Source organism: Heptranchias perlo, chromosome 8, assembly GCF_035084215.1.
Source record: "Heptranchias perlo isolate sHepPer1 chromosome 8, sHepPer1.hap1, whole genome shotgun sequence".
Lineage (NCBI taxonomy): Eukaryota > Metazoa > Chordata > Chondrichthyes > Hexanchiformes > Hexanchidae > Heptranchias > Heptranchias perlo.
The window spans coordinates 69,523,381-69,536,377 of record NC_090332.1 but is presented as its reverse complement, the minus strand read 5'-3'; the positions used below and the strand labels follow the sequence as shown (position 1 = coordinate 69,536,377).

The following is a 12,997-nucleotide window of genomic DNA, read 5'->3' as shown; positions in this document are numbered from 1 at the left end:
CTCTACTCTGGGTAGTGACGTAGCGTACTGTATTGTCTTACGCCACCGTTTTTTTTTTATGTTGAAGACGGCGGTGTGTGTTAACCTTAATAAACACTGTGCGATTGAATCCGAAAAACTTGTCCGTGAGTCAATTCTGTTCACCGTAATTCCCGTCGTCTAGAACTGTGTAAGGAGGGGGTGATTCGAACCATCCAGCCAAACCACTCACAGTCTTTCAAATGAGGTGTTAAACCGAGGCCTCATCTGACCTCTTAGGTAGATGTAAAAGATCTCAGAGCACTATTTGAAGAAGAACCAGGGAGTTCTCCTGGTGTTCTGGCCAACATTTAACTCTCAACCAACACCACAATAAAGAGATTAACTGGTCATTATTCCAATCCTGTTTGTGTGACTTACTGTGAGCAAACTGGCTGCCGCGTTTGCCCACAAAACAACAGTGACTACACATCAAAAATAATTAATTGGCAGTAAAGCACTTTGGGATGTCCATGGGATGTACTACGTAAATGCAAGTTCATTCTTTTCCTATCAATCGCAGAAAAACTATATAGAAAGCTGTTACTATAACATTAGCCCTTCTCTGTACGACTCTCAAACACATCTTTACAGCACATCTAGACTATATATTCAGAAAAAGGATTCAAATTATTACAGATTTAAGCTTGGAGTGAAAAGTAACAGTCGACTGGATTTCTACATTATTAATACCTTGAGTCCTCCAACCCACAAATTTGTGTTTGAATTTTTCCAATCAGGTTTCCGCCCCGGCACAGCACCGAAACAGCCCTAACCGAAGCCACTAATAACATCCTTTGTCACTGTGACCATGGTGCACTATCCCTCTTCGTGCTTCTCGACTTCTCTGCAGCATTTGACATATCCTTCTCTAATGTCTCTCCTCCACTGTCCAGCTCACTAGGACTGCCCTCGCTTCCTACAACTCTTACCTAACTGATCATTGCCACAGCATCTCCAGCAATGGCTTTGCTTCCTACCCCTGCCCTGTTACCTCTGGAGTCTCCCAAGGATCTATCCTTGGCCCCCCTCCTCTTGCTCATCTATAGGCTGCCCCATGGAAACATCATCCACAGTCATGGGGTCAGCTTCCACATGTAGGTTGGCAATTCCCCGCCTCTCTTGACACCTCCACCGCCTGTGTTGTCAGACTGCTTGTCTGACATTCAGTCTTGGATGAGCCGCAGTTTCCTCCATAAACATTGGGAAGACCAAAGCCATTGTCCTTGGCCCCCACCACAAACTCAGTTCCCTGGCCACTGATTCCATGCCCCTCCCCAGCCATTGTCTCAGGTTGAACAAGAACGTTCACAATCTCTGCGCCCTATTTGACCCCGAGCTGAAGTTTTGACTCTATATCTTCTCCATCACAAAGACCGTCTACTTTCACCTCCGTAACATCACCCGCCTTCGCCGCTGCCTCAGCTCATCTGCTGCTGAAACCCTCATCCATAACGTTACCACTTCTGGTCTTGACTATTTCAATGCTCTCCAATCCTCCACCCGCTAAAAACTTCAGCTCATCCAAAACTCTGCTGCCTCTAATCTGCCCCATATCAAGTTTTGCTCATCCATTACCCTTGTCCTCGCTGACCTATATTGGTTCCCGGTTCCCAAACGTCTTCAATTTAAAATTCTCATCCTTGTGTTTCAATTCCATTGTAGCCTTGCCCTTCTTATCTCTATAACCTCCCTTAACCCTATAACATTCCAGAGTTCTATGAACCTCCATTTCTGGCCTCCTGTGCACTGCCCTCTCTTTGCCCAACCATTGGCAGTCATGACTTCAACTGCCTCGGCCCTACACTCTGAAATAGCCTTCCTAAACCTCTCCGCCTCTGCACCTCCCTTCCCTCCATTAAGGCCCTCCTTAAAGCCCACCATTTTGACCAAGCCTCCTAATAACTCCTTCTTTGGCTTGGAATCCATTTTTGTTTGATTACAAGTCTCTGAAGCGCCTTGGGACGTTTGTCTATATTAAAGGTGCAACATAACTGTAAGCTGTGGTGGTGATGTCCTGGCAGACATTTAAAGATGTCAAAATCTGTGCATTGGGTGAACATTCCCAAAGGTTTCAATGCTGTGTCCAGTAGTGCACAACATGTTTGTATATTGCTGTATCATAAAGCCTAGGGTGGCGCCAACTTCAGGATTTTCACCCCCTCTTTCCTGCACTAGTAATCGTGTTTGAGGGTCAGAGTGATGGTGGCCTTCATCGCAAGTTGGTAGTTTTGTGATCTGCTCTCCATGCAGCACTACTGGTGGGAATGAAACTATTAAGAAACTTGTCTTTTCGGTATTTTTTTTAAATTTGAAGGAAAATGCTTATGGGACTTGTGTAAATGGTGAGGCAGAATTGCTATTGATTCAAATTTTTGAAATGAAAAGCATTTTAAATCCAAATGAAAATAACACAAGTACAAACCTCTTGGGTGTCTGCATGGTCCACACCAACTGCAGGCAATGCGAACATCAGGCCCTCGCAATAGGCTAAAGTCTGGCAGATGTACATTTAAACAGTTACGTAGTGCTGTAATCGGAAACTGGCATTGTTGTGTGGAGCACATTAGCACCATACCTACTGCCAGAAATTTATGATTGTGATACTGTGAAATTAGACCAATTTTAGCATCAGTTTTGCCCAATGTGTGCCAGTTTATTGGGACGTAATGGAGCAGGAAACTTGGCAGAGTTCTGTGCCAAGTTTGTGCTCTAAACAGGCAAGAACTTCTTGGTAATGTTTAAGTTAAGTCTGCGTAATGTAATTTTGATGTGCACCCAAGTTTTTGACACTCCAACAGGCATTATGCTTAGTGCTCATTCATAATGGGTGTCCAAGGTTGCTAGGCACCGAGCTGTTTATAGAGGTTTAAAGGGCCTGGTAAGGAGATGCAGTGGACAACTTTCAAGCTATTTCTCCAACCCTCTTTTCTCATTTTTAAAAATTCTGCTGCCACTTAGTTTGCTAGAAACATTGCAGCAATTGTTTTGATGCTTTCCTTTTTTTTTGTAAAGCTTCCTCAATGGCATCAATGGGTTTTCCAATGAAAATCCCCACATATGTGAGGTTTTTGGAGGAAGGAGGCGGACCAACAGAGAGAAGGATGCCAGGCAGGTTAAGCTGCACCAGAGGAGTTCTGTGTCAACTCACTGATACTCTAACACCGTCGTCAAGATAGGTGTTGGTAGCATATCCAATGGCACAGATTTGTGAAGATCTGGCTAACTATAATACTCCAGCCTCCAACATGAAGAAAGCTCACGAGTGGAAAGTCACCTAAGGCCTATGAAACCATATGAAAGTGGTTTAAAAAAATCTAATAATACTGAGAAAGTTGTTGTTTAAAACTTGTAGTAGGTTTAATCTGAGACTATCACAAAAAGAGAATGATCCTTTATGAAACAATCAAAACTAATCTAAAAGGAAGATGAAAGGAGTAATTGGGTGAAAAAGAAATAACTTAGAAAGACCATATAAATAGGAAGAGTTGACAGAAACTCAAGTTTGTTGCGCCTGTTTTATGGGCAGAAAATGGGCACAACGATGACAAATCTAGTACTGGGAAGGTCCATGCCTTGGGAAAGCGGACTTGTGCATGCGCCCAGGCCACTGCTGAATTCAGCAGGGCCTCTTTTTTTAGGTGGCAATGGCAGCCGTCTGAAATGAGGCTCCTATGCCCATTTCCGGACCAGTTCGCGGAATTGGTTGAAAGTAGTCAGAGCTGCAATGCAAGATGTCCTTAAAGGGGCTGCTAGAGGCAGCGCAAGAAATCTGCAGGTATGTTTTTTTTAAACTTACCTTATTGAAGAGCCAGGAAGAGCAGGAGTGCTCCTCATGCCCACATTAAGATTGTGTTCGCCGATGACCTGCGTTTGATCTCGAATGCCTTCCATCTCTGCGGACTCACCTATGAGTCGCTGGCCGAAATTGGTCAGGCCCCGATCGACTAGCTGTTCTGGGGTGCCCGCAGCTCACCAGAATTATGATGAGGCCCAAGGAACAATTTAGGAGAGCGCTCAGGCCTCTCCACACAGTTTCAATCGCTAATGAATTTAGGCCCCATTACTCCTGATTTTAACCTAACTCGCCTGACGGGAACGATGGGGTGGGGGTGTGTAATGGGCGTCCAACCTGATCCCATCTCATTGCTGCAAGTAGGTTAGGTTAAAATTGGGGCTTTTCTATAATTTATTTTCTGTGTTGGTTGGTTGTCACTGCAGCACAGTGAACAACATTTTTATTTTTGTCATAGACTAGTCCACAGCAGCCGTTAGTGCTTCAGATGGATGTGGATATGATAAGGTAATAGATCTTAATTGTGATTATAATAAAATACTTCGACACATTCTTACCCTTCAGATTACCACAAAAAGAGAGGGGAGAGTAATGTCTGCCTAATTACTCACCATTCACGTTCTTGAAGATGTTGAAGACGGGGAGGATTTGACGGTAATAAGGCACCAGGGCCTCGCCCACCATGTCAGCTGACACAACCAGGTGCTGGAGCACTTTCATCGTGGTGCAAATGATTTGCTTGTTCCGAGTGTTGAGCGCATCTGCAGGGACAGAAGGAGAAACAGAGAATGATGGCTCTCTGTGAAAAGGAAACTTTAATGGATAAATTTAATTAAATGATTCTCTGCTGGGGATTGCAAGTGGGCCTTTATTAGCAGAGCTTTGAAAAATTCCAAAGATGGATTGCACCACTGATGTTATAAAACACTGCCTTGTCCTGACTGTTATTTGTTCCCACAATTTGCGCTGACTCCTCACTAACCCCCTAGAATACAGTTCATTTATTCATTTTGCAGACTGCACACTGCTTCGTCCAAAACACAGCATGTACCATAGGGCCAGTGGAACTGTGCTAATGTGCAATGGTCCACAACAACAGATACTTTCTCATCAAACAATTGGGCATCTATGTTTTGAGCTTATTACTAAGAAATCATTGAAGGCAGGTCAATGAATAAATTGTGGAATTCATAGTTTTTTGTACAATGAGGCAAATGTTTGCAAATAATTCTTTAGGCCCCCATTAATGACAAACAAAAGTATTGACATGCAAACTAGTTTTCGTATCGCCTCCTAAGATATCTATGTGGCAACACATGATTATTCCATTTTGTACCGATGACCTTTATGAAACATCTTCTGTTGCCTTTGTTTGACAATAATCTTACTTTTGTGAATAATAGACTAAATGACCTTTTGTTTTGGGAACAAGTTGGCTGTGTTTAAAGGTAAGTATAATGTCTTTCTATAAGTAACACCTCCAGATCCAGCCCTCCCCCTGAATTCCTTAGCTTGAGAACAGCTTACATAGAGACATTCTGATTAAACTTTGAACAAATACTTGATACATTGAACAATGCTGTCATTTAAGACGTCAAAACATACCAACACCAATATTACAAAAGATACATTAAACTCTGAAACAATGAATTTTGTTGCGAATTGCTGCATTTCTGTACACATTTGAAAAACACTCAGTTGATTGTTGCTGGTACAATAGGTCACTGACCTTTCCAATAATCTCAGTGATGAAACCATGAATAAAACAGTAACCTACTTGTAACAAATTGTACTGGATGGTGTTATGGGGAGAATATTTATAATTTTAAGAGCTCCCATATTGGTTTATAAAAATACATACAGTATCATGAAATCTGCCTCTACATAAACATATTTTATTTTAAAAAATGAAAATAATTTTGCTCACAGTAAAGACTATAGACAAAAATCCTAACATGAAATTTTGTATATTTAGCTTCTTTAAGATGTATGCTGGAAAACTGTGGGGTTGATTTTAACCCTACCTGCCTGACGGAAACTGAGTGATTGAGCAATTAAAAACGAGGGGGTTGTTTCCCCGCTTGTATCTTGATGGTTCCCATTGTTCCCAATTTTAACCTGCAGGGTTCTACAGGCAGATGAGGTGCCCACCTAAAGCAGGCAGTGGCGTCATGAAGTTATGCAAATCGGGGTCCTACTATGTCAATTTTAACCAGGACCTGAGGAGGGAAGTTGTCACAGCTTTCCAGTCAGGCTGAAGCGGGTCTGCAAACAGAGGGGGCCCTCCAAGGTAAGTGTGAAACTTTCTTTTGTGGGGCCAGGAGGAGCAGGAGTGATCCTCTAGATCCCACAAGAATAATCATGGCCTCCACTGCCCGGACTCCCCCCTTCCCTCTCACAAGACGATTCCAAAACCCGCTCCTCACATCTTATCTGCTTGCTGGTGAGCCTTCCCCAGTGCTGGCTGGTGGCCTCTGGCCGTCCAAGCTTCCTCTCCCGTCCGCCAGCCAGCTGCCGCTTTCCGCCCATTTCGGATGGGCAGTTGACTGGTGGCATGTAAACGAGGCCTGGGAGTTACAATACCCCAGGCCTCAAACCTGGGCCAGCGAATCCACCCTCTGCCCACCTGGGGTTAAAATTGACATAATCGACATAATAGGACCCCTGTGTTTCTGCAATTAAAGGGTACAGGGCTTTTTGCCAATTTTTTCCTCCTCCTCTGCTGAGGGTATTCACTGCTAGTGGGACACGGTTCTACTGATCTTTGAAGCCCTCTGGTATCTCCTCCAACTTGCCATTCTTCACGTGTGATCCTAAACAGTGAGGATTGGCAGCCATGGAACTGTACTGTAGCAAGGATCAGCATCTTCAGGAGAACAAGAGAGAAAATTGGCAAGTAAAAAGGCACAATGTTGGGGAAAAGTCAGAAGAGCTTTACTTTGCATCTGGCTCATCCTGAATCTGATCTGAGATTGATTGGCACAAAATGAAGAAAGATGTTCCATTCCCTTGCAGTGACATTTATTATTATCATCCTTCACCACAAATAGAAAAATTGAACCAAAATATTATTTGCAAAAAGTATAACGTGGAAGACTTTGAGTTTGGAAGATTTTACAAATTGTAATTGAAGTTCATTTAAGGTTAAAATATAAAGTTAAAAATGTTTAAAATGAATGGCTAGATAAAATATTTGATGCAGCTTGAAGGATGGCATTTTTCAGATAAATTTCATTTTAGATCACAAGACTGAATTGTGCTAGTAAAATATAACAGCGAATTACTATATATGTAATGTTCAATATTAGTTATATGAAATAAACTGCATTAACACAAAGTAAATATTTGTGACACAAAGTATTTCTTTTGCACATGAGGACTGCGGGTTAAGCTTCACTATTCAAATAACTTGATGTAAAAGAATGGCTTGCAGCAAAACACAAAATGCATTATTTTCGGCAGCGTACACCGGCTTTTAGGAAAATAAGAACAGGAGCAGGCCAATTAGCCCCTTGAGCTTGTTCTGCCATTCAATTAGATCACGGCTCATCTGTACCTCAATTCCATTTACCCGCCTTTGATCCATATCCCTTGAAACCATTAACCAACAAAAATCTATCAATCTCAGTCTTGAAAATTTCAATTGTCCCAGTATCCATGGCCTTTCAGGGGAGAGTTCCAGATTTCCACTACCCTTTCTATGAAAAAGTGCTTCCTGATTTCATTTCTAAATGGTCCAGCTCTAATTTTAAGATTATGCCCCTTGTTCTGGATTCTCCCACCAGAGGAAATAGTCTCTCTATCTAACCTATCGGATCCTTTCATCATTTTAAATACAACGATCAGATCATCCTCAACCTTTTAAACTCAAGGAAATACAAGCCAAGTTTATGTAACTTGGCCTCATAATTTAACCCTTCAAGCGCTGGCATCAAGTGCTGGTATCATTCTGGTGAATCTACGCTGTAGCCCTTCCAAGGTCAATATATCCTTGCTGAGGTATGCAATCAACACACTCAACATTAATATTTAAATTATCTGGTAATTTTGCAAATAGTGTAATAGCCTGAATTCTCCCATTGGCAGGTTTACATGAAGGTTGTCCTATCAACCACCAACGTCAAACTACTGCTATTCTGCCACAATTTCCTTCCAGAACGCTCATTAACCATGCAAGGCAATTTGGAGGTCAGAAAGCCTTCCTTCACTGGTTTACTGCTGCTGGGAAAGAGGGAGGGTTATACAGTTCTGGTGCAGCATGTAAAAGGTTGCAGTCAGTTAAAGAGCATATCACTTTTCAGCAAGGTGGCAGAAGCAGCAGCAGCCTCAGGAATGTCAGCAGCTGGAAGGGCCCCCAGATCAGCTTATGTATCCATGGAGAGAGGTGGAGCTGTCGGAAGTGTGGGCCAGGAGGGACCTTCTATTGGATACTGAGGGCAGGAGGCCCCATAAGCGAGTGGGCAGGCTATGTGGAGGGAGGTGACAGAGGCAGTCAGTGCAACCTCCACCACCTCAAGAACTGCCACACAGTACAGGATGAGGTTCAATGGCTTCCAAGGGTGGCCAAGGCTCTGGTGCCAATATATATCCTCTACCACTCAGACAGCTTCACTTACATTGTTACCTATCATACTCTTTCTCTTTCAGTACCTGGGTGTGAGGGAAACTCTCCAAACACTGAAGCACCTTCTTCACTCAAAACCACTCTCTCAACTCACTGTGCTGCCACAAGAGCTTTTGTTAGTCTTCAAGGACAGTTCATTTAATGGGATCAGGCACCTATCATAATAGCATGGATGATCTGATATAGAGTGTCTCCATGACACTCACAGGCCTATAATATTGTCTTTTCCCCCTCCAAAGGAAAAAATGGTGTACACCACTGAAGGACAACCAGAGGAGGACAGCATCAGAACCTCCCTCCCCCCCACAGGAAGAAGAGGCGTTAGACTTAATAGGCAGATGTAGAGGAGAGCTTGTAAGAGGGCAATGTTGGAGACAAGCTGGCAAGAGGAGGTCAGTAAAGGCTGGGCAAGGCTCATCATAAGTAGTTTCAGCTTCATGTGTTTTCTCAAAGTATTGCAATGCCCTCACACTCACCCACTATTTTTTTCAAGGGCAATTGTCACTGTGTGCACAGCTATATAAAATCTTCTGTCTTTCAGATCATAGGGAGTACCTTGGAACAAGAGGCCAGCCACTCTGTTGACCACCTGGGCACTTCCAAATCCACAGCTGCTGCCATGTCCTCACCATCTCCATCCTGGCATCTTACCTGCACAAGCACCAGCAAAGAGACACCCACTTGCAAGGAATTAGACAGTCAGAAGGGTTGTCACTGGGTGAGTCACTGAGAACTAGTGACAATGAGGACCTGGGAGTGGAAGAGAGGTAGATTGCCGATCCTGCACTGAAATGATCACCTTTGGCTAAGAAACCTAGGGACCCAGATCTTAGGGCCCAGTCTTCGAAGGAACAATGATTTGGGAGCATCAATCTAGTGCAGGCAGTAGAGGGTATCTCCACGCATATGGTTGAGATGGTGAATAAGTGGGCGGAGTCTATTATCTACACCTGCTACACGTTATAGGAAGTTTCTCACGACCTGCAGAACCCTCCAGGAAGTGACAGGCCAGGAGATTGCTGCAGCATCAAGGCACCAGGAAGAGTTCTAAGGACAATGGTTACCTCCAGAGTGGCAGTTAATAGTTCTAAAACTGATGCTTTGAACAGGACACGTCCAAGAAATTCCAAGACCTGAGTGGGACTATTCAGTATGTGAGGTTACTGACCAGTGGCACCTCAGAAACTGTGCCCAGCACCAGTGGGGTGCAAGGAGGGGGCACAGATGTCACTGTCTCTTCAGAAAATGGCAATGACACTGCTTCTTTACTGCTCCTTCCAATGCTTGCACATGAGGGAGCTACAGGTATGGGTTTGGAACCCCTTACCAATGCTAGTGTCAGGGTGGTAGAAGCTGGTCACTCTGGGAAAGCAGCTGCCCTGAGATGAGAATCACCTTAGGTCTCAAAGACGCCAGGGAAATCATCACAGCCACACACTGCACAAACTTATCTCACACAGGGATCATTTTATTACGAACTAGAGTAAGTAAGTTAGCTGGCACAAAGGATAGTCACGGTGTTAAGAAGTAGTTGCAGAAAGGAACAATTGATTTTGTTGTCACTTCCTGGTGAATATTGTTAATTAAAATAAAGACAGCTTGATCACATAAAGCTGTAAGTTCAGTTCTGGGTATGCTTTCAACTTTTGGGAATTGTAGCCTTCTGTTTTATAAAGGACCTCGGCAGAAGTCTTTAAAAGTGAGGGACGTTTTGAGGGTGGGTGGAGTAAGCGCCATGCATGTGCTGCCCATTTGTATCAGCATTGAGTAGCCTAACCCCAGCCGTAAAGGGACTGCTGGAGGCAGCTCAAAAAAACAGCCAAAAACCAATTTCATCTTTTATTTTCATGGAGTCAGGAGGAGCAAGAATGATCCTCCTGGTCCTATAAAAACACTCTGGCACTTGTGGAGACCCACCCTCAGGATCGCCTCTCTCCCCTCTCCAGGTGCAGATTGTCTCCTGGCTCTGGATAGGAGCAAGCCGATTTCCTGCCTTCTCCAACTGGCGAGCTTGCCGGACCAATACAAACGAGGCTCGGGCCTCAAAATGGCCGGGGCCTCATCTCAGCAACATGGGGTGAGCAGTGGGATGTGCTCCACCCGCCGACTGCCTGTTTTGTTCCAAATGTTAAAACTGGCTGTCTCTCCCAGACTCACTTGCTGATTTTTGTGGCTGGAAACCAGCTATTTACTTTTTAAACTACATATAGAGCTAATAATATATCTACTAAGTAATTTTACTCAGCAGACGTACTGTTAAGCGCTCTGACAACTTTAAGAAGTGAACAGCCGGATTCTCTATGGCAAAGAGCAGCCAACCAGCCCTGGAGGTACTGTGACTAAAGGCCAGGAAAGGGGAAAGGGGGAAGAAAGAAGTGAGAAAGTGGGAAAAAGTGAGGGAAGGCAAGGAGCAACAGGAGGGGAAGAAAAATGGGGCAATGGTGAGCGAGATGAGGAACAACACTCAAGGGAAGGGGGAAATGGTGAAGGGAGGTGAGGGGCAACAGTAGGGGAAGAGGGAGAAAATGGTGAGGGGAGGGGAAAGTAGGGGAGAGTGAGAGGGGGAAATCAGGCAGAGTCAACACGGCTTTGTGAAAGGGAAATCGTGTTTGACTAATTTATTAGAGTTCTTTGAGGAAGTAACAAGCAACGTGGATAAAGGGGATCCTGTGGATGTGGTGTACTTCGATTTCCAGAAGGCTTTTGATAAGGTGCCAGATCAAAGGCTACTACACAAAATAAGAGCTCAGGGTGTAGGGGGTAACATATTAGCATGGATAAAGGATTGGTTAGCTAACAGCAAACAAAGAGTAGACATAAATGGGTAATTTTCAGGTTGGCAAGATGTAACGAGTGGAGTGCCACAGGAATCAGTGCTGGGGCCTCAACTATTTACAATCTATATCAATGACTTGGATGAAGGGACCGAATGTATGGTTGCTAAATTTGCTGATGACACAAAGGTAGGTAGGAAAGTAAGTTGTAAAGAGGACATAAGGAGTCTGCAAAGGGATATAGATAGGTTAAGTGAGTGGGCAAAAATATGACAGATGGAGCATAATGTGGGAAAATGTGAACTTGTCCACTTTGGCAGGAGGAAAAAAGCAGTACATTATTTAAATGGAGAGAGATTACAGAACTCTGAGGCACAGAGGGATCTGGGTGTCCCAGTACATGAATCATAAAAAGTTAGTATGCAGGTACAGCAAGTGATTAGGAAGGCAAATGGAATGTTGTCATTTATTGCAAGGGGAATGGAATATAAAAGTAGAGATGTTTTGCTACAGTTGTACAGGGCATTGGTGAGACCACATCTAGAATACTGTGTGCAGTTTTGGTCTCCTTATTTAAGAAAGGACATAATTGCTTTGCAGGCGGTTCAGCGAAGGTTCACTCGACTGATTCCTGGGATGAGGGGGTTATCTCATGAGGAAAGGTTGGACAAGTTGGGCCTGTATACACTCGAGTTTAGAAGAATGAGAGGTGATCTTATTGAAACATATAAGATCCTGAGGGAACTTGAAGGGGTAGATGCTGAGAGGATGTTTCCCCTTGTGGGAGAGACTAGATCTAGGGGCCACAGTTTAAAAATAAGGGGTCTCCCATTTAAGACAGAGATGAGGAGAATTTTTTTCTGTCAGAGAGTCGTGAGTCTGTGGAACTCCCTTCCCAGAGAACAGTAATGGCAGGGTCATTGAATATTTTTAAGGCTGAGTTAGATAGATTCTTGATTAACAAGGGAGTCAAAGGTTATAGTAAGGAGACGGGAAAGCAGGGTTGAGGTCGCAATCAGATCAGCCATGATCTTATCAAATGGCAGGGCAGGCTCAAGGGGCCGAATGGCCTACTCCTGCTCTTAATTTGTATGTCGTATGAAATAAGGAGGAAGGTAAGGAAATCAGTGAGGAGAAGGGGAGAAGATGAGAGAAAGGGTCAGGAGATAAAAAGATTGCAAGAGGAAGAGGGAAAGTGAAGAGAAGCGAGGGGTGACATTGAGAGGAGAGCAAGAAAAGACGAAAAGGTGAGGGGAGTCAAAAAGCAAGGGTGAAGAAAAAAGAAGGGTTGGGAAGCTCGAGAATAAAAAGGGGAAGGGGAACTAGATGAAAAAGAAAAAGCAGAAATTAAGTGAATAGAATGCAAAAGGTGGAGAGGTGTGGTGACTGTCGATGTAAGACTCATCAGGGAATGAACAGCAAAAGCAAGAAAAATAACAACAGACCGAATAAGAGAGGTGAGGGGGTAGTACAACAACGGTGATGTGTTGCAGACATTGGAGCAGGTGGGGTAAGGAAATAATGCGAACAAGAAAAGGAAAGAGAGGCATAAGGACAATATTGAAGAGGTGAGACAGACAACATATCCAATGACTTACTGTGAGCAATGCCTGGAGAGATCCATAGGTCAGAAAAATTCCTTGGGACACATTCCAAGTAGTTTCACTGGGATCCCGCTTGCTTCTGCCCTCCAGCACTGATCTCACCGGAGTTTGCGGGATCAGTGGAAGGGCGTCTAATTAACATGGGGCAGGAAGGTGAAAGCCTACAGGTGAATCTCTGGTG

At 43.9% G+C, this 12,997-nt stretch overlaps 1 protein-coding gene across 1 annotated transcript in view; it reads right to left on the bottom strand.

Moving 5' to 3' along the window:
- The window catches only part of LOC137324222 (parkin coregulated gene protein homolog), a 290,643-nt gene that overhangs the window by 99,055 nt on the left and 178,591 nt on the right, over positions 1 to 12,997 (bottom strand). The window contains exon 4 of the mRNA XM_067988362.1: positions 4,426 to 4,575. Coding sequence (XP_067844463.1) covers positions 4,426 to 4,575 — 150 coding nt within the window. The remainder of the gene's footprint in view (positions 1 to 4,425; positions 4,576 to 12,997) is intronic.